Source organism: Apaloderma vittatum, unplaced genomic scaffold (genome assembly GCF_000703405.1).
Source record: "Apaloderma vittatum isolate BGI_N311 unplaced genomic scaffold, ASM70340v1 scaffold17379, whole genome shotgun sequence".
Classification (NCBI taxonomy): domain Eukaryota; kingdom Metazoa; phylum Chordata; class Aves; order Trogoniformes; family Trogonidae; genus Apaloderma; species Apaloderma vittatum.
Genome location: NW_009735971.1, coordinates 20600 through 47742, shown reverse-complemented (window position 1 = coordinate 47742; position 27143 = coordinate 20600). Strand labels below are relative to the sequence as shown.

At 39.1% G+C, this 27143-nt stretch overlaps 1 protein-coding gene across 1 annotated transcript in view; it reads left to right on the top strand.

Annotated features, from left to right (window-relative positions):
• Positions 1–203: 203 nt before the first annotated feature.
• The window catches only part of LOC104268275 (glutamate receptor 4), a gene marked incomplete at its 5' end in the record, with an annotated part of 37700 nt that continues 10760 nt past the window's right edge, over positions 204–27143 (top strand). Inside the window, 7 exons of the mRNA XM_009876805.1 lie at positions 204–237; positions 893–946; positions 2870–3028; positions 4786–4953; positions 6572–6676; positions 15188–15298; positions 23710–23916. Of these exons, the coding sequence (XP_009875107.1) occupies positions 204–237; positions 893–946; positions 2870–3028; positions 4786–4953; positions 6572–6676; positions 15188–15298; positions 23710–23916 (838 nt within the window). The remainder of the gene's footprint in view (positions 238–892; positions 947–2869; positions 3029–4785; positions 4954–6571; positions 6677–15187; positions 15299–23709; positions 23917–27143) is intronic.

The window sequence follows — 27143 nt, the reverse complement described above, 5'->3', positions numbered from 1 at the left end:
AGTCTTAACCCAGATTTAGATATTGAATCTTTGGGTGTCTTTGGCCAAATTATTTAGTCCTTCAGCAACTTATCTCTCCTCTCTAAAATGTGATATTAGGTATTATTGTTTGTTTCTTTTGTAAAAAAAAGCTTTAATTTGTAGTGAAACTATTAACACCATTTTTACCAACAAAATATTCTGTCCTTATTTGTGATTTTCAGCTTGTTAAATAAGAGGCATTCCATCTTAGAAAGGGCAATAATATTGACAAAAGGTGCAGGTTGACATGGTTTTTGTCTAAACCCTGCCATATCAGGACTGTAGCGGCTGAACATCATGATTGTTCCCTTTTTGCATCACTTAATGTTATATTTTGGTTAAACATTCAAGGGCAGCCTCACTGTCCATTCTTGCTTGGTCCTCATTTATGCCCATTCCCAAAGTCTTCAGCGTATTACTAAGAGCTAGATAATACTCATAGTACTTGACCACCTCAAGGACAAACATCTTTGATCCCAGGAAATGAAAGCCCATTTTGATTCATAAATTCTGCACCTATTTAAAATGAAAAAGTAGATCAGCAAGCAGACTTTACAGCTAATGTGTGACGTCCTCCTTCTGAATTTGTATCCCATAGATAATTGCTCTGTTTTATAAAATAGTATGAAACAGTAATATTTTCAATCATACAGAAAATACTCGGATTGCAAGTTCATTACTTTACTCACTTTCATTTTAACTTTATCCCATGATTAAGCATCCGGAAAGTTACAACTGCCTTATCGGAGAAAGACTCTCAAGATCATATTACTGATGTTATATGTTTCAGGGTTTATATCTATTTGGCTATATCTTTTTCTGGAGAAAACAATATGACATAGTTTTTTTCTTTCTTATGTCTCTCCCATAGATTGTGAGCGTGGGAAAGCACGTTAAAGGATACCATTATATTGTTGCCAACCTGGTAAGATACTTTTCTAGAACTATACCCCTGCTCGGTAAGTGAAACACTCAGTTTTACTTTGAAGCTATAGCACTTCACACAGTGTTAACCATTTGTCATTAATATGTGGTTGCACGTAATACAATCTTTATGGTGCATAAAAGAACTTGGTTTTGTTGTTACAGCTATCTAGACCAGAAAGGCACAATGGTACCCTCTTAAATTTTACCAAAATCAATGTAGCATAAAGGACTACTAAATGTACCTCGTGGCTTAATTAGAATTTACAGAACTACACTATGATTTTTGACTCATCTTTTTAATATTAGTAACATAACAGTTCTCAACGTAGCTTTTCTATGTCTCCAGGGAACATTCAGTTTGCTTTAAGATCAGCTATTTCCAGTCAAATTACTAGTTCAGTACTTTAAATCTAAACTGCACAGTCACACAGATAATGTTCAGAAAAGGGCAAAGAAAGAGTAAATGTAATATTTTATTATTAAAATAACCTATTCTTTAAGCCAAAATACCTGCCTGGCAAAGCACAGTGAATATAGAACAAAGTCTAATGCATGCTTTAAATTGTTTTATTTTTTTTATCCCTCAAAGATTTTTAGTTGAGATGAAATATTTTATTGTACTTTTCTGTACTAGTACCTTAAGTTAAAATCACTTCAGATTACTTTTAAGTCCTCAGGCATTTGAAATGAGACATGTCTATTTTCTTAGGTCTTATAAATTAGATTTTCAGCATTACAAATTTATAGTTCCTCAAGAAACTTGTCCCATGCAAAATAGTCACTGTAAGCAACAAACTAGATGTTGCAGTGAACTGCTAGTGGGATGTACAGTGAGGACAGAAAAATCTACTCAGCTGCTTCAGCGGGGACACATGTCACTACTGGCTGTTCAGAAATGTTGGTAATAGGACTTCCTTATGCATCAACTTTTAGATTTACTGTCAGAATCCTTTAGGACATAAATCAAATCCCTGTCTTCACAGTTTTTTTCCCCTAGGATATTGGATCAGTAACCTACTTTTTTTTTCCTGAATCTTCATTTTTTAAGTTGTGATAGTATACTTCTATTTGCACTGATAAATGGCAGTCAGAGGAATTTAAGAAAGTAACAATATTATACCTCTTTTAGCTACCATCAAACATAGCAACGAGGAGAAGAAGGATTCATGATTACTTCTTAGCTTGCTTTAGCAGTTTGCGTTACACAGTTTCTTGAAGTTCAGTTATGCCTCTAAAGACAAATTTTGCTAAAGAATTTGTCTTTGTATGTGCTGAACAGATTGGCCTGAGAAACTAATAAGTTGGGAAGTATATGTACCTATGTACTTTATTTTTTCTTTCAATGTTGAGGGTCACTCTAGGCTTTCCATGTATAGCAGATCTGAGAGCTACCACCATCCTATTTCACAAAAGTGTTATTCTGACATTATGTCTATTATATTATCTCATTATCTTCAACCTAAACAGTGAACCCTGGAATAAATACATTTACAGAATAGTGTTAGTATTGCAAACATACAGAGGAACAGGGATATGTCATTTAAAGCACTAGTGCAATGCTCATTCAAATCCACCAACTTTGATGGAAATCAGATTAAGGCTTTAATATTCTGCAGGCACTTCTCTGTTGATTCGCCAAAGGCATTTCTTCAAAAACTGTCTGTCATTCCCTGCAATGTGTTGCTTAGCTGTCAAGACCACCCTAGCAATAATGTGGGAAATTTATTTCTTGGATTTATTTCATTCTTTATTACACAAATGGAAATTATTAAGAAATATCCAACATTATTCTCTGGTTTTAAGTCTTGGCTTCTAATGGAAACCTGGTGCTGTACATTCTTTATACTGCCTTGCTGACCTAGAACAGATTGGACCCACAGTGGGATGTAAGGACAAACAAAATCCTAAATTGATTTTCTAGGGTTTCAAAGATATTTCTCTGGAGAGATTTATGCATGGAGGAGCCAACGTGACTGGATTTCAGCTAGTTGATTTCAGTACCCCAATGGTAACTAAGCTGATGCAGCGCTGGAAGAAGTTAGACCAAAGAGAGTACCCAGGATCTGAGACCCCACCAAAGGTATGACACTACCAGAGATATCACTCAGATGTTCTAATTTCTGTTTAACAGTGTTGAATAAATGAATGAAGACCTTAATATTTAGTCAGAGGAGAAGTTGATCTTACTGTTACTGGCAACTAATTATGTCTGTCATTATGACTGTATGATAGAAATACAAATTGCAACAGATTTCGCTGATGTACTTTGATGCCTTTTGTCACTTATTCTCCAGCTTCAGACCTTCACTGACAGGAATTAAAGGTCAAATGCTTAACTGACAACTTAACTTCAACCAATTTTACATAAATTAGCGTAATTATCTAGATTCACTTAGACTGCAGAGCTTTCCTGACAGCTGAATTCTAATGTGAGATATAACCACAATAGTAAGTTTACTACCCTTAGATATTCATTTGGATTTTCCTCTAGGAATGCTATCCACCTCACAACCTGGTGTAGTACTCACTTTCAGGCACGATCTTACAGTGAAATTACATCCCAGTTTTCTCCCTTCCTAATCCCTCATGGATGGATAACAAAATATTTCTCTCACCTATAATTTTCTTGGCAGGCAAGTCACAGCAAAGCTATAAATGTGACTTCATCAGAGTCTGTTGTTATAGGTACTAATGCATATCAGACCTAGCCGAAACTGGGCTCCTTGGGCACTAAGTAATCAGCCCTCCCTTGACTGGGAATGTTGCAGGTTAGCAAAGCCTAGAGAAAGTATCAACGTGGACACTAAAAAGCATAGCCATATTCTGTCAATATTCAGGAAAATAATGTTCCGAAGGGGGAAAAAAACCCAAACAACAAAACCCAAAAACACAGCAAGAATGCTGTGGGCTGTGGAATGCAGATATCCCCAAGTACTGGTGACAGGAACAATTTAGCCTTGCCACATGAACAGGATTGCACTGACTCCTACTGAGAAGTCAGCATGATTAATCCTAATCGCACATAATTTACCTATGGTTAACCAAAAAATTTGTGATTGTAAAGACAATTCATCTCCCAAAGAGCTTATATTATGCGAGACAGAGTGAAGGAAAATAATTAGGCTTGAATAAGTCATTTTAGATTTTGGAAGTTACAGGGCATATCAATAGCAGTCCTGGGCATGTGAACAACTTCTCCTGGTGCATTATGTTCATTAGAGAACCATACTGAGAAAATGCCCCTTTGTTTATGTGGCTCCAAGCTCACACTTGCTGAAGACTTGCTCTACAGATTTCACCTGACATGTTCTCAAGCTAAAGCAGTTACAGTAGCTAGTGCAGAAGCACAAAACTTTCAGTTTTGTCATCCAGAGAGCCAACACTGGTTTTCTAACGGGAAGAATGTACCCTTGAACATGCTTTACAGTTCCAAGAGCCTGGATGTCTGCTCAATAGCCATGCAGTTTTTCAGTTAAGTTTTCTTAGTGGTTTACTGTTTCTCAGTGAGTTACTTCATAAATTGGGCAGGTGGAAGACAACCAGAAAATAATTCAAGAGTTGAATGTCTCCAGTTTAATTTGTTTCTTTTAATAATTTTTCAGAGGCAAATTTCTCAACCCTTAAGAAACACAATTTTAAAGCTGGAACTATTGAAATGTACTCTTCTCAGTCCTGTATTTATTCCTTAGACAAAACTGCTCCTGTTTCTGAGCAGAGTTTTTTCCTAAGTGAAGGTGTAGAAACTGTTGCATAATGAAGCAAACTAGAAATTATATATTACGGCTGATTTTTGTAGACCTGCTAACTCTAAAGTGGTGTGTTTGTCCATCTATTTAGTATACATCTGCATTAACATATGATGGAGTACTTGTGATGGCTGAAACTTTCCGTAATCTTAGAAGACAGAAAATTGATATTTCAAGGAGAGGAAATGCTGGTGATTGTCTTGCTAATCCTGCAGCCCCATGGGGTCAAGGAATTGATATGGAGAGGACATTAAAACAGGTAAGAGTAGGTTTTATTCTAGTGAACTTTGTGAATATTAGATATAAACTGTACCCTATGTAATCTGAAAGCTATTATACACTATGACTGTAATGGGAGAGGAGAAATTTATTTTTTAGTTGCCATTTGGAAACAGCTAGGACTGTTCTGTTTGTTCTGGTTTATCACTTGAAATGAAGGCAGAGAGGAACCACTAATATCTGAAACTACTATTAACTCTATTATGATAGTTGAGACTTCCTCTGCTGAACTGGTGACCTCATCTGTTTCTTCTGCATGTAACCTGGGCGTACAGATATTGTCATTGAAGGAAAAAGGTGTAGCTACACAATCTAATCCATCAAATATGTTTCTATCTTGAATAAGATTTCTCCCAGGGAAATCACATAGGTAGTATTTTTTTCTTTAAGAAAAAATAACTCAGAGCTCTTGTTCTCTGATGTCAGGATTTTGAATTCCTGATGAATATGGATGCCTAGAAAGTTCCAGATCTCTGTCAAGATGATTTAGCCTTTCCTTTGAATGGGACAGTAAGAAAATAAAAATCTAGCAGTAGAATTTAAATAATTGCAAATGAGCAGGCCCCACTCAGAAGAAACTGCTGAGGAGAAGTGACTGCTGACAGAGCTGTCAGCTCTGTGCCTGGAAGCCAGGGTTTCAGTCCTGGAGAAAAATCAGCAGAGATAGAAATGGATGGAGGGAAGGAGTAAGTGGCTTAAATCCACGTCCTGACTCTTAGGGATAGAAATAAAGCAGTTTGTATGCTTCATTTACTCCCTGAAGATGCACAGGTCTGTAACAATTGTGAGAAGCACAGAATCAAGCTTCTGTTAGAACAGACAGACTGAACCTTCAAATCTGGCCAAAGTGGTTTGCATGGCCAGATCCTGATACAATCAAAGCCAGCAGCAATATTGCCATGGCTTCTTTGGAATGAGGACCACAGTCTGGGTATCCTTTGGTGAGTCAGTAAAATACTGAAAGAAAAAATAAAGAACTCTGGTCTCAGATGAGACACAGGTGGTGAAAAACTACTTAATCTTGCAGCTTTGCATCTGTCCTTCTCTCTGAAGTTTTGAAAATGCTCCTGCAACCCCTATGCATGTCACTCATCTTCTGTGATGATAGTAAATTGCTTTGCTGGGGACAAAGTGGTTGTCTAGTTTACCTTGATGAGCAATATAAGCTCAAATTATACATTTAATCCACCAGTGTGTAAGCTAAAAAGATACATGAGCTGAGGCCAAACATCCTTTGGCTTTATTTCATTTAATACAAAATATTCTGCAATAGTTATGAGAATGGTAAAAACATACATCTCCTTAGGACCCGCAGCTGGAAAGTGTTGAGCTGCACGGCATGCAAGAGGAGAAAGTCCATTGTGTGTCTTTGTTAGCCCTTAGAGGCTGACATATCTAAGCCTATTTTGAGCTTGGACAGGAAAAAGGAATACAAAGGGAAAGTAGCCAACTTTTTTGCTTTATAATGCCAGTCTATTCTTGAGTAGTGTTGTTATAGGAACCTAAGGACATACCCAGGGTAACTCTCACTGCTCTGTGACATTTGGAACAAAGAATATAAGGCTGTATCTTCATGATGCTTATTCTTCTATTTGCAGGTTCGAATACAAGGATTGACAGGAAATGTTCAGTTTGACCACTATGGTCGCAGAGTGAACTACACCATGGATGTCTTTGAGCTGAAGAACACGGGCCCTCGGAAGGTATAAGCTGACAATGTTGACTATCCTGATATCATATAAATGAGCTATGTATGATGTAGTGGTTAAGCAAACTTATATTAAACTGGACTTGCGTGGTTTAAAAAAATAATAAATTGGGTAGTATTTCTGCTGGAAGCAGATTTAAGCTGCATTTTCTACTAAATACTGTTATTGAGTGCAACAAATTGAGGAACACAAAAACAAGTGTGTATTTTGGAGTGGTAGGATATCAGGCAGTCACACATACTAATAAAAACCAGCTGGATGACATGTTGCTAAGTTTCTGGCTGATGGAAAATGGTCAGAACTCTGAATAGTAGATATTTCTTGTATCTTGACCAAAGATTTCAGTCTTGCAAATTACTTTCAGTCCCCAATTCTGAATTGTAAAGGAAGGAAGCAAAGGTGGAAAAGATGTGGTTAATTAGGCCACAACTTCAGTAACTCATTAGGGAATTTGCTTGGCAGCAAGCTGTTGAACATGACCTGTTGTTTCTGTTTCAACATTTGTCACCTATTTTGGGAGACATGTCTGGCTGGCAAAGTTGCAGGGATGTCCTCACCCTCTTTTCTTGCCTACAATTTTATGGGAGGGTGGCTGCCAATATAGGAGTTATGTTTGTATTCTGCTAAAGGCTCAAGGTACTTTTCTTAGCTTCTCAGGCATGCCTCTCTGCCACTCTTAAGCCATTACCTGGCTTTGATATATCAAGTCGTAACAGCTTTGACAGATCTGGCCACTCACAAGAATATATTTCTCATGTATTACGTAGCATTTTATATGTGATCATTCGACCAATTCTGTTCTCCAGCCTGACAAATCCTATATAATAACGTGAGAAATGGCTATACTTAATTGAACTAAGAGGCCTTCACTTTCAATATCTTCTCCTGTCCTACATAACATGACTTATGAGTCACTCAGCAATATCTTTTCAGGACTAGCCTTTCCAGTCAGAGTAATACATGCATCTAATCTTTAGGAAAGTGATTTTTGTTGCCCACAGCTTTAAGGATGTGAACAGAGCATCACAAAATGGCACAGCTAGTCAAAGGCAGACTTCCATAGTTCAGTAAAATGGGAAACAATAGCCAATGCTCATAATAGTTTCATTTATGCAGTGTTTCTTACTTGGTTCTTGTCCGCAGAACACATAGAAAAGCTGCAGGTGAAGGGAAAAGGTGTGAGGAGACGGGTCATGGAGATATAGTGGGATGATGGCTGCTGTGACTAGAAAATTGCACTGGAAGGATCCACGCTTTTTAGGAAGGGCACGCAGAGAAGATGAGAGCAGTGTTCCCCTTTACATAAGAAAGCAGCTGGAGTACATGGAGCTCTGCCTGGGGATGGATAAGAAGCCATCTGAGAGTTTATGGGTTAGGATTAAAGAGAGGACAGGTCAAGATGACATTATAGTGGGTGTCTGCTATATGCCATTTGATCAGGAAGAACGAACAGATCAGGTCCTCTACAGACAGATAGGAGCAGCTTCATATTCACAGACCTGGTCATCATGAGCGACTGCGAGCACCCAATGTCTACTGGTGAGACAGCACAGACATAAGCAATCCAAGGGTTTCCTGGAGTCCATTGACAACACCATACTCCCGCAAGGGATAGAGGAGCCAGTGAGGAAAGTTTCAGTGCTGGACCTACTACTCACCAACAAGAAGAGGCTTGTTGGGAACGGGACATGAAGGTCAGTGAGTGTGAGATGGTGTAGCTCAGGAGGCAAGGAAGAGAGTGAAAAGCAAGATTACACTTGAGGCAAGCAGACTTTGGCCTCCTCAAAGATCTGCTTGGAATATAAGGAGTAAGGCCCTGGAGGAAAAAGAGGCCTAAGAAAGCTGCTTAATATTCAAGAGTCATCTCCAAGCTCAAGTGAGTTCCATTCCAATGAGTAAGAAGTCAGATAAAAATGCCAGGAGGCCTACATGGATGAACAAAGAGCCCTCAGCCAAACTGAAACACAAAAAAGAAGCATACAGAGGGTGAGAGGAAGGATGGGTAACCTAAGAGCATCCAGGGAATGAAGTTAGGAAAGCTGAAGCCCAAATGGAATTGAATCTGACCAGAGATATCAAAGACAACAAGAAGGACTTCTGTATGTACACAGGTGACAAAAGGAAGACTAAGGAAGATGTAGGCCCTTTGCTCAATGAGACAAAAGCCTTGAGTACACAGGGCATGGAAAAGTCGGAGGTACTGAATGCCTTCTTTGTCTTAGACCAGCCTTCAGGGGGCCGGTTAGCTCAGTCAGTTGAGCGTGGCGCTGAGAATGCCAAGGTCACGGGTTCGATTCCCACTTGGTCCCCATGTGTTGCCTGATCTACTCGACAGGTGGCATCCCTGGCGACAGTGAGGCTGGATTAAAATGATCTCTAAGGTCCCTTCCAGTCTAGGCCATTCTATGATTCTATGAATCCCAGGTTGCAAAGACAAGGAAGAAAGTCTGGGGCAAAGAACATGTACCATTGGTGGAAGAGGATGAGGTCATGGAATATTTAAGCAAACTGCACATACATAAGTCCATGGGCCCATATGGGATGTATCCACAAATGCTAAGGGAACTGGCAGATGTCCTTGCAAGGCCTTTCAGTAATCTTTGATTGATCATAGTTACTGGGGGAAGTGCCTAAATACTGGAGGAAAGTAAATGTCACTACTGTCCTCAGGAAGGGCTAGAAGAAGAACCCAGGGAACTGCACCTTTATTCCTGGTAAGGTGGTGGAGCAGCTATTCTTGCAAACCATTTCCAAGAACATTAAGAGCAAGAAAATCATTGTGAGTAGTCAGCGGGACTTGTGAGTAGTCAGCTGACTTCACCAAGGGGAAGTCATGCTTGATCAACTTGATAAACCTGTAGAATAAAGTGACCAGTCTGATACATGAGGGGAGAACAGTAAATATTGTCTACCTAAACTTCACTAAGGCCTTTCACGCTGTGTCCTGTAAGATCCTTCTAGAGAAGCTAAATATGTATAGGCTAGATAAGTAGTGAGGCGAGTTTAAATCTGGATGAAGAGCCAGGCTCAGAGGGTACTAATCAGTGATCTGAATTGGAGGCCGGGAACTAATGGTGTGCGCCAGGTCTCAAAACCGGGACCCATTTAACATCTTCATTAATGGTCTGGATCTGAGACAGAGTGTTCTACTAGCAAGTTTTCCAAACTGGGGGGAGTGGCAGATATGCCAGGGCATAGCGCTGCCATACAGAGGGACCTTGAAAGGCTGAAAAAATGGGCAACATGAACCTGATGAAGTTCGACAAAGGCCAATGCAAAGTCATTCATCTGGAAAGGAACACGCCCAGGAATCAATGCTGAGAGCTACTCAGCTGGAAAACGAGTTGGCAGAAAGGGCTCTGAGGACACCAAGTAGAACATGAGTCCGTAATATGCTCTTCTAGCAGAGGCAGCTAATGGTTATCCTGGGTGGCGGTAGACAAAAGTATTGGCAGCAAGTCGATGAAGGTGATCCTTCCCCTCTACTCAGCACTGATGAGGCCACATCTGGAGTGCTGTGACCATTTCTCAGCTTCTCAGTACAAGAGAGATATGGACATAGGATCATAGAACAGTTTTGGTTGGAAGAGACCTTCAAGATCATGGAGTCCAACCTTTGTCCTAGCCCTATGAACCCACTAAACCATGTCCCTCAGCACATGATGGAGAGAGTCCAGTGAAGGGCCACAAATATGATTAAGGGACTGGAGCATGTCTCTGTAAGGAAAGGCTGAGAGAGCTGAGACTGTTCAGCCTGGAGAAGATACTAGAGGGATCTTATCAATGTGTACAAGTACCTGAAGGGAGGGTGCAAAGAATATTGATGCAGGCTCTTTTCAGTGGTGCCCAGGCACAGGACTAGAGGAAATGGGCACAAACTGACACACAAGGTGTTTCCCTTGAGTATCAGGAAACACTTATTCTGTGAGGGTTAACAAGCGCTGACACAGGTTGTCTAGGGAGGTTGTGGAGGCTACATCCTTGGAGGTATTCAAAAGCCATCCAGACATGGTCCTGGGCAACTGGCTCTAGGTTGAGCAGGAGGGTTGGAACAGATGACCTCCAGAGGTCCCTTCCTACCTCAGTCATTCTGTGATTCTGTCATTCACCATTCATCATGTCACCAAGATTTTATTTTCCTTTTTTTAATAAAAAAGAAAAAATAAAAAAGGCATATACCATATATATGTGTATATGTACATGCATAAGACAGTCTAAGATCTGATTTAGCTCCTAAATTCTGACTTGTGCAACTAACATGAAAATTGCTTATCAAAAATTTTCAGTATTCTATTGCCCCCGGTGACCTGTGGGTTTCCGCACTTCAATGGTTGCTACAAGGCACATAGACCTTGAGAAATGACACTATTCATTCTAATGTCAAACTGTGGTGTCAAACTTATTTTGAGGCAGATATTTTTGCAATAGTGTTTACTAAAGAAAAATTCAGCCCCTGTAGCCTCTGTATAAGTGGATGCAAATGTCATAAAGTCCAGCTGTATTCCAAATAGAAGAAGATGTACTTTAACAGCTGAATCAATCCTATCCTTTGAGGAGTTTTTTACCTTGGGGATTTAAGGTATTTATAAGAAAACATATTGTTATTTAGTGTTCTCACAGTGATCATCAATCTATATCCTTATACAAGTGTCATTATACAGTTTATACATTTATTCAGTAATCTAATCCCAGAGTTACTTTAGTGCAGATTTGAGATACACACATGAAAGCTCACACTGATGCACATGACTAAAATTCCTTTTAAAAATGCCTGCCATTCTTTAAAAATCTCCTTTATCTCTGTCTGCATTTTCATATGGTACTTAGTTTTATAACACAGTACACGATTCATTTTCTGCTTTCCTTCTGAACTTGCTAGCAGTGAGGATTTTCACATTGAAAAACAATCATTCACTTTTATAATGAGCTTCCCAAATTGCTGAGTTTTGGTGCACATATTCTGCCTTCAGCTGGTCACAGGTTTTGACAAGAGCTTGACATTTTCAGTTATCAGTTGTATCTGTGACTATGTTTGTCTGAATGAAAATGAATATTTGTTAACTGTGCATCCTACTAGGAGGAAAACCTCCCCCTCCACTGTATCGTCAATGTTGGATTCCTGTTAGCTGCAGACATCTAAATCAAGGCTCCTGTGCTGTAGTAGAAATTGCAGAGAGAAAAGGAACATTTCACCTAAATATACCAGAAGTTGTGCATGGGAAGTGTTTGTGCTTATGTGCTTCATCAATATAGAAAAAAAGTCACTCTTATACAGTCCTACTGATTTACTGATGTTGAATTACTTCATGTATTTGCAATTCTCTATAGTGAATGTGTCTGCGCACTGCTAAAATGGCTTGCCTTTCCATAACTTTTTTTCAGAAATTAATGAAAAAGTAAATAAAAAAATCAAGAGGAAGGTTGGCTGTTTTAAGAATGTAGAAGATTCTTTATTGCGTATGAAACCAGGAACCAAAAGCACTCCCCTGCACTTCTAGACTCTCACATCACATCACTGCATTGATCTGAACATGATGTTTCTCCACTTCATGGAGGCTAAATCCTATGTGATGATGAATTTTAGTTTGCATTCTACAATAATATTAGAAATAGTATTGGCTGCATAACTGATCATTTAGACAGTTTCCATCATACTGCAGCCTTTTTGTCCTCGTCACAGTCTGTCCTTTGGCACTGACAGTCACATCTGAGCTCTGTCTGGAGCCTGCTTTCCGTTTTCTCTTCTGATAAGATGGACAAGGCGTTCCTCTCTCCTAGCTCTTGGTTTCATGAACTCCTAATTAATCAAGGAAGGAGGACAGGGGGAGTTGCTGCTGACTGGTCCCCAGGTGCTTCTGAAAAGGGAGCTGTGCCAGCTTGAATTGCATCTCTTTGATAGGAACTTTGAAAAATCACTATTGCTGCCTGTAGCTTTCCTGGGGAAAAAAAAAAAGATCCGTCTCTTAATTCATTAGGTTCTCAGCAGCCTGGAGAGTTCCTTTGGGTGGAATTAGAGCACTGTTCTACTGAAGTGTTTGTGTTAGAATCATAGAAAGCTTTGGGTTGGAAGGGCCCGTTAAAGATCATCTAGGCCAATCCCCTGCAGTGAGCAGGGACATCTTTAGATCAGGTTGCTCAGAGCCCCATCAGGCCTGACTTTGCATGCCTCCAGCAATGGGGCTTCTACCACCCCTCTGGGCAACCTGTTCTGGTGTTTTGCTACCCTCATCATAAAAAGATTCTTCCTTATATATAGTCTAAATCTACCCTCTTTTAATTTAAAATCAGTACCGTTTGTCTTATCACAACAGACCCTGCTAAAAAAAAGTCCTCATCTTTCTTGTAGGCCATGTTTAAGTATCGAAAAGCCACAGTAATGCCTCCTGAGAACCTTCTTTTCTCCAGACTGTACAACTCCAACCCTCTCAGCCTGTCCTCATAACAGAGGTGTTGCAGCCCTCTGATCATTTTTGTGGCCCTTCTCTGGACTCACTCCAACAGGTCCATGTCCTGCTTGTGTTGAGGGCTCCAGAGCTGAATGTGGTACTGCAGCTGGGATCTCACAAGAGATCACCTCCATCGACCTGCTGGACACACTTCTTTTGATGTAGACAAGGATGCAGTTGGCTTTCTAGCTGCAAGCACACACTGCTGGCTCATGTCCAGCTTTTCACCCACCAGTACCACCAGGTCCTTCTTGGCAGGACTGGTCACAATCCCTTCATCCACAGGGATTGCCCCAATCCATGTTAGGACCTTACACCTGGCCTTGTACCTCATGAGGTTCACCTAAATGTTCATGTTGTATGTTTGACATGGAGCTGAGTGCTGTCAGCACTGGGAACAAGCACTGAACCATTACCAGCAAACTTGTCAGAGGATCCACAGAAAATAACGATTTATTTCCAGAAAAGAGTGCCCAGAAGGGCAGAAGAGAGGGTGGGGGTTTTTTAGTGAGCCACAGGTTAGATATGAGAGAGCAACTTCAGCTGAGGGACCTGTGTTTAGCGTGCTGAAAGGACTGGTGGGAAGGTGGAGTTAGACTTAACTTAACCACACATTTTTGCAGACAGTGTCTGCAACTGGAAGTGATAATGCCTGATGTTTATAGTTGCTACCAGGGATTGGTGTGCAGAAAGGCTCATGCTTATACTTTCTCCTGGAGAAACGAAGGTCTCTGCTAAAGCTTGTATGCCACGTTGGGGTGCCATAAAGTAAAAGAGCTGTAAGTAAGTAAAAGGTCTCACCTTTGACACTGTGTTATAAGACAGGGTTTATAAAAACAATGAAGTACTTTAGGTCTTGTATCTTATTTTGGACATCCTAAAACACAGTCATAGGCTGTGGAGATATTGTGGCAGTATGTGGGGAGTTTTAAGTGTTTGTTGAGCAGCACCCAAAAGCATCAATGAAAGTTTGAAGAGTAATCTCCTTTTCTCAGACCTTTATCCCATCTGCAGCATGCCAACTGCATCCCAGGACCCTCACAGGAGAGGAGGTTTGCTCATGTCTTGTGCCCAGCAGCATCACTGGCAATACACAGGGCACAGCTGCAGGCTGTACTGAGAACCAGAAGTGTGCACTGCAAGTCTGTATGTAAGGGAAGGCTTCTGATTTCAGGCATACCACTTTTAATTTTTTTTTTCTCCATAGGAATACAAGAAGAAGTGATGCAAACCTAGCTCTAGAGTATTTTGTCACCAGCAATGAACAAAGGCAGCTGTTTCATCTTAAGGCTGCTCTGGGAGGGATTGTGGCAGCCTAAATGCAGCCAGGGAGAGGAAAACCTGATTTTTTCACCTCCCTGTAGACACTTACCAGAGATTCTTTTAGAGTGAAGTTACTCACACTATGCTTTAGAGTGAGTAGGGAAACCAAGCTCTTTTTAGGAGAGGTGCTTATCCTGCAAGAGCTGAGTCACTGGTGTTGCCTATCTGTCCAATGAGTGTAAAGAAATCTTTAGTAACAGTTACTAAAGGTCACTTCCAGCAGTTAAGTGGAACAAGCCTGATGTAAGTCCCTGGGCTGGGGTCTCCTGGGAGGCCCATGGTGGAGCGGGGAACTGAGATCAGCCATTGAATTGCCAAGCTCTCGTCCAGATGTCTTTCAGTCCTCCATCTAAGACCAGAAGATCTGGAAGATTAGTGAATGAAAATTTTCTTGTGGAGTGCAAAAGTTCTTATATCTCGTTAATGCCCCAGGAAGGCTTCACACTGTTGAAAATGGGATTTAACTTGTGCCCCTGGTCAAAGTAAGTAGCTCAGATCATTCAGGAACAGCTGAGTGGCCACAATACTGGGCCTGACTCCGTGCAGCAGTTGTGCTGGGTGGTACATACCCAACACAATGGATACGTACCACCGTCCATCTGCCCATGAGAGTAACAGCACTTCCTGTGGTACAAAATTATCTTTGGATCATTCAGTTGTTCTTAAAACCATTTATATTAATAATTAATCAGAATGTAGCTTTTCTACTGTAAATTATATACATTTTGTTTTGCAGGTTGGTTACTGGAATGACATGGATAAATTAGTTTTGATTCAGCATGAGCCTACACTTGGAAATGACACTGCAGCCATTGAGAATAGAACAGTAGTAGTCACTACCATTTTGGTAAGGTGTTTCTTTTTTTAATGCTTATACTGGTGTGTGTCAATCTCATTTCTAGTTATGGTCTAATTTAGTCTGCCAGTTCCTAGGTGAGTGGGAGGATGAGAGCCATAGATCTTAATTATCTTGACTGTCATATCTATACAGAGTCTTTCTGGTATGCATTTAATACAATGATTCACTTGAAATCAGGTTTTTAAAATTGAGTTAGGCTAATTTTTTTTCCTTTATTTAGCCTTTTCTGTTTTTTACTAAAGCAAGTTTCAGAAATATAAGTGAAATCTTTCAACCTCTAATTGATAAATACTGACTCACAAGAAAGCGGAAATAAAACCTGAAACCTCTAAATGACAGAATTGAACAGAGATGTCTGTAATGCCAGTGTACCTTTTTGTTGATACACTGTAAATTCAAAATTGACATTAGCAAGAGCTAAAATTCTTAGTATAGTTCAGTCAGCCAATCAGAACTGGATTATCTACTTCTAATTGTGCACAAAAACATGAATTTAGTAGATATATTTGAACATATTAATGTGTTTATTCAGTATTTCAATACAATTTGCATTTTAATACAATCTAAATAGATGTGGGGGTTTATTTTCCAGTGTTGCTGATGTTTTTAAAGAGTGGTTGCAAAGGATAATGCAATTGCTTCATTCATTTACATTTTTAATACGTAGCTTTTAAAAAACATTGTTTCTTACAAATCTGTATTTTAAACAAAATATTTAACAATATTCCCTCTGAAGTCAGACATGCCCTTTTAAGCTGATGTTTGTCAAAGCCAACCGGCAAAGGGTGACCTTTACCTGACCGCTTTTAAGATTTTACATCTCAGTTCACTGCCCTTTTCACATGCTTCATTTAGACAAGACATTTTAACCCTTTAGAATAAGCTGTGTTTGAAATGGGAAGGAATATTCTGTACGTGTTGTCAAGCAATAATTTTTGTAATGTAATACAGACTTGAAAATTTTCCAAAGGAAAGTGTCAAGACATTTTCTTACAGAAAACTGCAGTTAGTTACTAGATTTCCAGCAGTGTGTATCAGCATTTATGCATTAAGTATGTCTTAACAAATCTCCTGTTGAAGATTATCATTCCAGGATGCAAACCAACCAAACTACTATACAGGAATTCAGAATGTAACTCCTAACCAAATTGTGTAATTTTTTATTTTATTTTATTTTTGCATGGAACATTTAAAATATGTGTATCTTTTTCCTAAAAAAAAAAAAGACTTAGTGATGGAAAAAAAATATACTTCAGTACAGTCCTCCTCTTTTCAGCCTCTGATGAAGAATCCTATTTTAAGAAATTGATCAAGGAAGAAAAGAGTCCCAAGATGCTGCGAACATTCCTAACTAAGGCTCAAGTATTAACCACCAGTCTAGTAGCATTGAGCTAATTTTTCCATATGGATTACTGTTCCTCTGACTGGATGACCAGGCACTGAACCACCAAGAAAAGTTCTGTGACTAATTTGAAATGTGTAGAACAGATGACGTTAACCTTCAACTTTGCCAAGCTGAGAAGAGAATGATGTGAATAACAAGCTTTCAGTCGAAATTTTCCTCTCATGCCAGTCCTGATATCTTTGACTGAAGCTACCATACATGAATACTGTAATTTCCATAAATAGCTCCAAGCTTAGGAGAAGCAAGAAAAAATAATAATGAAAAGTAATATAGAAGGTTCCTGTTTGACAGAAAGGGAAAAAAAAGGAAAACAAGAAAGCTTTTAAAATGTATTATCTTGCCTGTCCTGTTTGCATTGAAGCATTTTGATGTGCATAATAAATGTTATCTTCAAAAGAACTTCTCCAGTCCCTATACTGAAAGGACTGGTGGGATCATTTTCAAAACCAAAAAGCTGAATTAATATTCCAAAGCATTCCTTATGTTTATGCAGCATGTCATTTTGGGATAAATGCAGTTATTTGAAAGCAGCACTGTTTCTTGACGAAAAGTGTCTGCTTTCAATGTTTCAAAATCACAGTACAAGAGAAATAAATCAGAATTTGGTTTGAATAAGAATATATGGTGAATTCTGCCTTACCATGCCCATCTCCCATTGACTTCTCTGGGAGCGGCACACATGATGCTGAAGGCAGATTAGAACCATAATTCTTAATACTGGCCTGCCAGGGCGATGTATTTACCTTCCACAAGTGTATGATCACGTGCACAGAGAAAAGATATTTAGCTAGAATAACTTTCAAAATCCTGTTATTTTGCTCTTCTCTGTATTATAGTCATGTTGCAAATGCCACTTTTTCACCTCTCCATTGCCTTCTTCACATTGAAGGAAAGTTGAACCATTGTAGATGACACATAGAATTTTGGTTGCATGCATTTTTTCCAATATTAAACTGAAAAGCTTCTGCAACCAGTGCTGTTGGGCTTTTCAGTCTTCAAAGACAGGTGACATGCCAGCGTAAAAGTTTACAAGTTTTCAGCATGGCTTGCTTTAATTTTTGCCTGAAGCCAAATAGCGTAAGTTGATTTGCCTGCTGTTTATTCAGTTTTTATGTGTCTATGCTTACTTTGCTCTAATGTGACTGTATGGCTATTGCATAGAAGGTGCATTATGACAAATTAGCTCTGCACTCAAAGCACTTAGTATAGCATTTTCTACTTGGAAAAAAAAAATGTTACATTCATTTGTAACGTGATGAGGGCACATAGAGTTTATTTTATGGTTTTGGTATTGTGCACAGGCATGCAATCTGTCTCCAGTTAGTCATGTGGTGAAGGACCAGTCCAGAGAAGGGTGGCAGCAGAGGCAGCTGATGTGCTTTGCTCTACCACCTGCTGTACAGCCCTGCTTTTTATAGTTCCCGGGAGAGACCTGTGTCCTGCACCTCGTGTGATGCACAGCCTCCTGCACATCTGGACCTCTGGAAAGGATAGATTTTCTGCCTGTGTGCAGAAGCATTCCCTCCAGGGATGACTTGGGACTTCCAAGGGCACAGTAAGCTCATTGTATAACCGGAGAAAAGACACCATGTGGAGCCCTCATCTAACACTAAGAAAAAGTGAGTGACTTAGCCAGCTAGGAGATTGATCATCTGTAATTTACCAAGTTACGAAATATAGTGACAAGTTGTGGAGGTAGAACACAAGGGAGTAGACTAGGGAGACTACTTTCAACTCTCTAATCTCATGATACAGCCATCTGTGTACCTACTATGAGATTGCAAAACCTAAAAATCACAGAAGTCTTTTAGAGCCAAACTTGATGTTACATGAGCTGCATCTGCACAGTGGCTTCCAGCTCAATATTTTAGTGGGGTAGTCTTGGTGTTAGCAGATGGGGCTTCAAGGGCAGGATCCAGTTCCTAACTGAGTCACCTAAATGCGGGTGACTTTACAAAGGGTTGCATGGTTTTAAGCACTTGGTGGCATTTAAGATGCTCTAGGATGTACTTCTTAGCCCCATTTCTTGCACTGGCAGGATGACACTTGCCTGTCTCATGCCATATACGACTGCTCCATCTGGATGTCTCAGCTAGTGTTTGTTGTTTCAGGCATATGGGATAAATTGTGCCCTAAGCATGTAAGTTCATCAAAGTCCACAAAGATTTAGAAATCTATTCAGTGGCCCATCAGTAGAGGCCTAACACTGAGGATATCAGATCTGTCTATAAAGGGGTAGCACAAAGGACCTGCAGAATGGCACTTGGAGGTCAAGCATGTTACTTTAGGATGTCTCAGATGACAGATAACTTTCATTAGGTGACTGAGAACCACTCTCATTGTTTTGACTGATATACTCTTGGAGTCTTACCTCAGAAATTCTAACTATAACCTTCTTTATCATAATAGAAAAATATTTTTTCATTCTAAATTTTATTAAATAAATTCTTTAGTAGACTGGAGAAAAAATAAAGTTCGGTGCATGACAATAACAAAGACTTCAAACTGAATCCTGGACACTTTATTCAGAAAAAAAAAAAAAGAAAAGCAAAACACAAAACCAACCAACCAAACAACAAAATATCTAAAATGAAAAACCTTCTAGTGACATCTACAGACGTTTATTTCAGAATAAAGTGTGATAATGTGTGCCACTCCTATTCTAAAAATAAGACATTTCCTTGCATAAATATTTGTCACTTTTACAAATTATTTTTACAATGTTTAAAGATTTTGAAATGAACTTTAGAATGGGAAAGCCAAACATAGATCTATTTGGTATTTGAGTTAGTTACTCTCTCCAGCTTCCCTTATAATATGAATCATCAGTTGTGAGCATTTTACTGTACACATGAATTTGTGGCAATGTGGTGGAATGATTTGTTTACATCTATAAAGGTAACTGTGGCAGACATCAACTTGTATTTTCAAATGTTAAGTATTGTTATAAAATTGTGAATTATATAAGTAAAGCTTGCACCATTTCAAATATCTGTTCCGTGCTAGTCATTGATCATTTCAATGTGCACTTTTTCCTGATTCACTACCCCATAGAATACTATTAAGCAGCTGAAATCTTGCAGATGTTGTGGTGTTGAACCTCATTCAGCAGTAATTCAAACCTGTGTTTTACATCAGTAGGTTAAGAGTTTATAGTTCAAAAATGTAGTAAATATGAAGATTGTGGGGAGAGGTGATATTTTTATTAGACAAGTTGCTGTAACTGGAAACAGTGAAAAAGTGTGCGTACTGTTTTCAGCTACTGCATCTGATCTAATAGAAGATATTTCCTCTCCATATGTGTCTTGCATCTCCTGTATCTTTAGACTGGCATGGTTACACTAACATTGCTACTAATTTAGAAAATGCTATTCTAATAGATTATACAGAAAAAAGTCATCTTTCAGTGCCACAGACAGATAAGAGGATGAAGATATGGCTGAGTACATGCTATTGATCAGTTCAGATAGTCATGACTTTGCAATGTGACTCTGCAAGTTCATCTATGTAAGTTGCTTGTTAGCAAACCAGTAAAACTTGCTCTTCAGTGCCCTGATGTTATGGTAATCATATCTGTGTACCTTATTAGTTTGAAACACACCCAAAGACTAAAATGGGCAGAATTTAAAACTAGTGCTGCTATTTGATTTTTTTTTGCAAACAGTCATGATCAGAAAGCCACATTCAGTCCCATCCACATCCCCCCACTAAGTTCTACTTTGAAGATACATCTGTTTTTAGTTAGGCGGTAAAGAAGGCACAACAATTAAAGAAACTGTTATGTATTCAGTATAAAATAGGTAGGAGGGAAAGGACAATATAGAAAGCAAAAGTAGTAGGTGTTCCTATTATTTATAATTGTATTCTTTCACACTGGCCCATCTCACACAATTGCTATGTCTTTTAAAGCAGCCACAGCAAGAGGTACTACCTATTTTATAAGAGAATTGCATTATAAGAGATGTTTCTCGCTGTATTTTGCTGTAAATCAGTAAGATAAGAAGTGGATGGGGAGAGAACCATTGTGGGTCCTCTAAGTCACCTAACAGATCCCTGCCAGAACTCAACTTCACTTGATGGTCATTGCTTGCACCGACCAAGGACATTACTGGATCCCACTGCTTTCCTTCTCAGTGTTCCCTCCCTAAACTCAAGAGGAGGAGGGCTGAAGTTTATTCAGCCTTTAGCAGGAAAAATAAGGCATCTGTCACTTTTCTATGCAGAGACAGTTGAAAAGCTTTTTTTGTAGCAGCCCTGTAATTGATGAGGGGCAAGAAGAAGCACAGTGTCTGGATTTTGGGAGAAGGAACAGACTGACCCGGCCTCCTCTGTGCCTGTCTGCTTTGTGTCTCTCTCCAGAATTACTTCCTGGTGTGATTTTAATTATATGCCTTTGGCTTAGGTTTTATAAGAAAGGCTGAATCAGAAGAGCTAGCAGTCGCTGACTCTGGTCTTTGAAAAAGAAAATTGCTTTTGAGGTGCAGCAAGCAAATATAACTGAAGTTTATAAAGATAGTCCACAAATGCAGGATACCATGCAGTAGTTGGTTGTGTTTCTGGCTAGCAGTTGGCTAAATCACAGTCAGGAGACATAGTGGTTTTGCCTCTCTTTATTTTTAACCATTTTTGTGCAATAGTATATGTAGAAAGACCAAAATTCTTCCTCCCATGGGAACAAAAAGCCTACATGATGAAGGAACATTTGATTCACGTGCCCAAAATACTTCCCCAAATCAAACTGTACTGCCAAGAAAGGGCATGGACTCTTCTCCCTGATTTTCTCCCTCTATCCCTCTGGCAGATAGTTGAAGTTAAGCTGCTTTAAGTGAGGATAGGAATACAAGAAATGGTGCACACAGCTGGTAATGCCCAGCAGTTTTGCTTTGAAGATACAAACTGTACGGACAAAGGAGTTGCGTCACTACAGTGATTGCAGCATGTAGTTAATGCTGTATCTCAATGGTCTTCTCAGGACCCATATAATGGATCATTTTGTGATTGCCCTGATTTCAGAAGTCCTTGGCAGCCCTTAGCTATGCAATGCTCATAGCTATGTGCTCAAGAAATGCAACAATCTGCTGCTGTCACCCTCAAATTTCCCTGGGCATTTGTACTTATATATAGGTGAAGGAACCAGGTAGTCAGATGGAGTTTGACTTTGAAAGTGATCATTGGGGACACTTTTCTATGCTACATGGTTCCTTAGCCAAAGGCATGGCCATAATGTGTCAGTGGCCTCCAACGCTGAATTACTGCGAAGGGATTGTGGCCCAAAGAGACATGTCCATAGCAGAGAATGACACAAGAAGGAGACGATGGGAGGAGAGATGTTCTGGGAATACACCTGAGAGTGAAACATGCCTGTGGTACTTAGGAACCTGACTCCGTCTTTAAGAAAACACTTTCCCATTCCCAAACAGTGCTGAATTTAACCTGGAGCCTTTTTCTCACACTGAAAGAAATGAACTGCACAACTTTCTCCACTTGTATAACACCATTGTGCCATTCTTATGCAGAGGTGGGTTCTGGGTAGATTTATCATAGGGAGTAAACTTACATGAGTAAAGGGAATTACCTATAATACCTCTGTTTTTTACTTTTCTGCCTTTTTACCTTGTAGTATAAGGTAAAGATGCTGTTCAGAGTTGCCTGTCAAGTTCTTCTCTGGGGTGGATCCACACTCTGCTAATAGGAGCCACATATTGGTACCCAAAAGAAAAAATTTACCTGACACACTGAAAAATGTCGAGATTGCGTTATTCAGTCACCTTGTTGCTCATGTAATGCCGCATATCCTCCATAGTCAAACACCTAACAGAGGTTACAAAATTGCTACTGTAGTTGATGTAGTTTCAGTGAAGCAGACATCTTCAGACTGCAAGTTTGCCTTTATTTTTATTTTTGTACTAATTATGTACCTAAGAAAGATGTGAATAGGGCAGAGTACTACGTAGGCTAGCGTCAAAAAAAAAATTGCCTCGGCAAGCATGGAGAAAACCTAAGTTGCCAGTATTTTGTGATGTGAATTCAAACAAAAGGTAACATTAGTGGCAAGTATTTTATCTGAAAATGTTTATGAATATGAATTATGTGACGTAATGTAAAATACTACCAGAAAGTATAATTCTACATAACTATTGCTGAAGTCTGAATCCACATAGAGCAAAAAAGAAAAATGTGACCTTGTTTTACCAGTGTGACCTTGGTTCCAAATCACATAAAATTCATTATTATGATGTAGGATTTACACAGGGAGTATAAGATCCACTTTTTGAGAAAGGTTTTACTTGTTTTGAATGGCACTTACCATCCAAAAAGTATTTTGGTAGTTCTTTTTCATGCATCATGTCAAGTCAGTCTCTGCCTAATACCATTCTTGTCCATGCATATTGCTTAGATTCATCCTAAAAGACCTTGCAGAACCTGTGGTGTTTATTTGAAGGGGAAGATATGTGCTTCCTCTGGAACATATTTCTATGTTCTCACTAAAATGTATGTAGCTTCTTAGTAACTATGCATTCTAAATCCTCAGAAAGTAAATCGCTAGATTGTATATCTGAAATTACACAGAGAGTAATCACACTATGTTAAAGGATGTGCTTTATTTCCTGGAGTCAAAAGCGTAAATTATACCTTGCATTATCCCACAGTCATTTGCATCGCATGTGTTCAACCTTTATTCAAGCTTTAAATATAGTATATACTGCACTAAGGCATTTCACTTAAAACAAAATAAAATTTATATTCATTCTTGGGTAGTTTTTGTGTTCATAATTTGTAAGGTTGATAAGTCTTGTGAAATGTATAAGTCAACCTACCGTGTAAATAGAATACCTTTCCAGAAGGATTTCTTTCATATGTTTTAATTGACCTGTGCTAATACTATCCATGAACATTTGATGGAATGTATGTTGTTCAGTCAGTAGGTTACATGTTACTTTTCAGAGTATATTCGGTACACTTCTCCTTTACAGTTTTACTTCTTTCATTATAGGAAGCCCCATATGTTATGTTCAAGAAAAACCATGATACGTTTGAAGGGAATGACAAGTTTGAAGGATACTGTGTAGATCTGGCGTCAGAAATTGCAAAACATATTGGTATCAAGTACAAAATTGCCATTGTTCCTGATGGAAAATATGGAGCAAGGGATCCAGAGACAAAAATCTGGAATGGGATGGTGGGAGAACTTGTTTATGGGGTAAGCATACCAATTTTTGAAGCAGGATTTAATTTATCATAGTATTAGTCATTAAATAGGAAGTATATGTACATTTTATTTAACTTTGGGATCATAGAAAAGAGAGAGAAATCTGTTTCAGATCTCTGTGCTTTCATTTATATTCAAGAGAAAATCAAATAGTGTCATGCAAATTCTTCTATTTATTCAATTATCCATAGTCTACACATTCCTTAAAAAGTCATTGATGTTATAAGTAAAGTTAGAAACTATCTATTCCTTGAACATTGTAAAACTTAGTTGGGAAGGATATCACTCATTTATTCATTTTCATTAAACGGTGGACAGATCTTTTAAATAGGATTCTTGGTCTAATTTGGGAAATGGAGAATCCACCATCATATATTAAACAGGTATAACAAACCACTACAGACAAGTACACAATCAGGCAATCCAGAGTTAAGATGGACTTTTAAGATTACTATCAATAATAAAATTTAAGAGCAAACTTGTTAAGTTCAGCAGATAAGAGCATTATACAGTGATCTGGAGAAGGATTCTTTAGAATAGCGTAACAGTTAACAAATCTGTTGAAACAAAGTTGTAAAATTTAATGAAAATAGTTCCAACAAACCCACAGAAACATTTGCAGTACCTAGTGCTAGCAAAAGTAGAACTCAGAGCTGTGCTTGCTGATGACAGTTGCTTGTATCTGCACTGAGAACAGCGCAGAATTTTAAGAGAAACTTTTCATTTCAGTGATGGAATTGAAAAGCAATACTTAAACTATTCAGGTGAGAACATTTCTTCCAATGAACTCATTAGATGCCTCAACTTCCCTGTAAAAAACAACTGCATTCTGGTTGTTCCATCCACAGTTGCAGTTTTTGCAATTCCAGTGATGGTTAGGGCCACATGTGGCAAGAGCCTGCTGGCTTTTCTAGCAGCTCCATTTCTGTTCCCTTCTGTCAGCTAAGCGTAGCTGGTAAATTTTGTCAAGGTGTTCTTCCATCAAAGTGTTCTAGCATCAGTTCAGGGGACCCCTCAGGATGTGCTGCAGAAGCATGGGAAACGGTGCTCCAGAATTTTGTTTATTTCCCCTCCCATGGGAATGGGAAGCCTCAAAAAATTTTATATATTCTTGGAAGTTCTTGGAGGAACCAACTTTGTGTCTTTAAAGAGTGGGAAAGCTGAATGATTAGCAAGCATGTATATCCACTTTAGTGGCTTGGAAGCAGCTCAGTTCTCAGGATATTATAATTCAAAGTGTTTTCAGACATACTTTGTTAAAATGGAGGTGACACCTTTCTGGCTTTTAATTGCAATAGCAAACACATGGTTATCCATGGCTATGTACTATTTTACATAAGTAAATTATTTTAATCATCCAAGAAATTTTATAAATTGTGAGAAAATTCTGTTGCACACATTCATATTTTAAGTGACCTACCACGTAGTAGAAAAAAAAATAGAGGAAATCTGAAATGGCACTTTTGTTTGGAATTTTTTCTTTCTAAAATTTATCTCATAAAACCCAAACTGCCTTTGTACTAGGCTGAAATAAAAAGTGCTCTTAGGAAGTTCACACAGAGGTTGATGCCAGTACTGGAAAGTGACCTGCAACCGTTAACATAGCTGAAAGCAACAAAAATCACAGACATAGGGAACCTGCTGCAAATCGTCTGCATCACAAGGACATCCCAGAATACACAGTCAACAATTCTCTTTTTTTGTAATGGAAAAGAATGAGGCGAAGTGTCTTTCAAGGTTTGATGGCCAAATTTAAAAGCTCCTCACAACTATCTGTTTAGGAAGGCTGCGTTCTGGTTGTGATTCTGGGTTTGAGGTCTGGGAACGAGCTACAGCAAAGCTCTCAGAGCTGCTTTTTTATTGAAAGAACTAACAGGAGTCTGCTATTGCCCAGTGCATCTCCTCCTGTTTCCAAAGGCTCCTTGAGACTATATCTATCCCAGTATACCAGTGGCACCAGGGAGCATCCCTGGGCATTGGAACTTGCCTGATTAATCTGCTAAATTGTAACAAAGGTCCCTGGTATATTTTTGGCCTATAATTACCGTCCAAAACAATTTCTTAGCTCAGCAGGACACTAGGATGGGGGACAGAACATTCCCTATAAGCAGCTTGAAGGCAGCTGTGCTAGTTTACAGGTTAAATGACTTTCATGGTAGTGACAGACTGTCCTGTGCCAGCTGGCCTTAAGGCCAAGGGCTGCTCCAAGCATGTGTACTTTTACAGCTGTAGCTTTAAAGGAAAACATTCTGTTAACTTGTAAAAGTTTGCTGCTTAAGATTTCCATAGGGAATCCATGAAGATCATCCTCCCTGCAACTTCCTTGAGTCCTTGCCAGATGATTTACAGAGTATTAGGTTTCCTGGCCTACTCCACACAGAGAAAAAAGAAAAATCAGTCAGCCAGAGACTTTGCTGCAAAACTCTGCTATAAGAGGATGTTCATCTTCTCTGCTAGATCCCCAAATCATAAACACAAGTACTCTGAGTAGCTGGCTGTGTTTCAAGCAAGGCTTTTTACATGCAGCAGGATTGAGACAGAATTTGCAATTGAATTAGCAAGTTAACAAGATGATCTGTTTGAGAAACATTTTACAGCTTAAAATTCCTGACCACATTAAAGGATTAACAGTTTTGTGCTGGCCAGGAAGGTTGGGCCTCTTCTGTGCCACACAAAAGGTTCTCCTTCCCCCATGCTCTTTCTAGCATGCCTGAAAGCCTCGGTGACACCAATGCCACTTAGCCCCATCCGTGAGACTGCCAGTGGACACACGTGGGCCAATTTTATCCCATGTCCCCTCATTCTGGTACCTGGAAACTTCAGATACTGCACAGAGCAGCTTGGTTCTTACCTAAACTCTGTAGCTGATTTTTCCATCATGTCGCAGAGGAAAGAGAGTATAAAGTGCTGTGGTGTGCATGCAGTTCTGCTATGACTGTACAGAAGGTCATATTGGGGAGTTGTTTATTTTCTTGTTTTGGTTTTAGTACTCTTAACAACTACCAGGAAATCTTGGTCATTTCTCACTGATGTGTCCAAATGCCTGCAGTAGTCCCTGTGGAACTCTGTAGGCCTTGATATCTAGCTCACAGGTAAAATGCTGGCTGGGATAAAATACCATTAAGCACGTGTAACAAGTATTTTCAAATGCACTGACAGTCAGCTCCAGTTAAATATTCATTCTCCTGACACAGGGTGCTCTTCTTTCACTGCTTAAC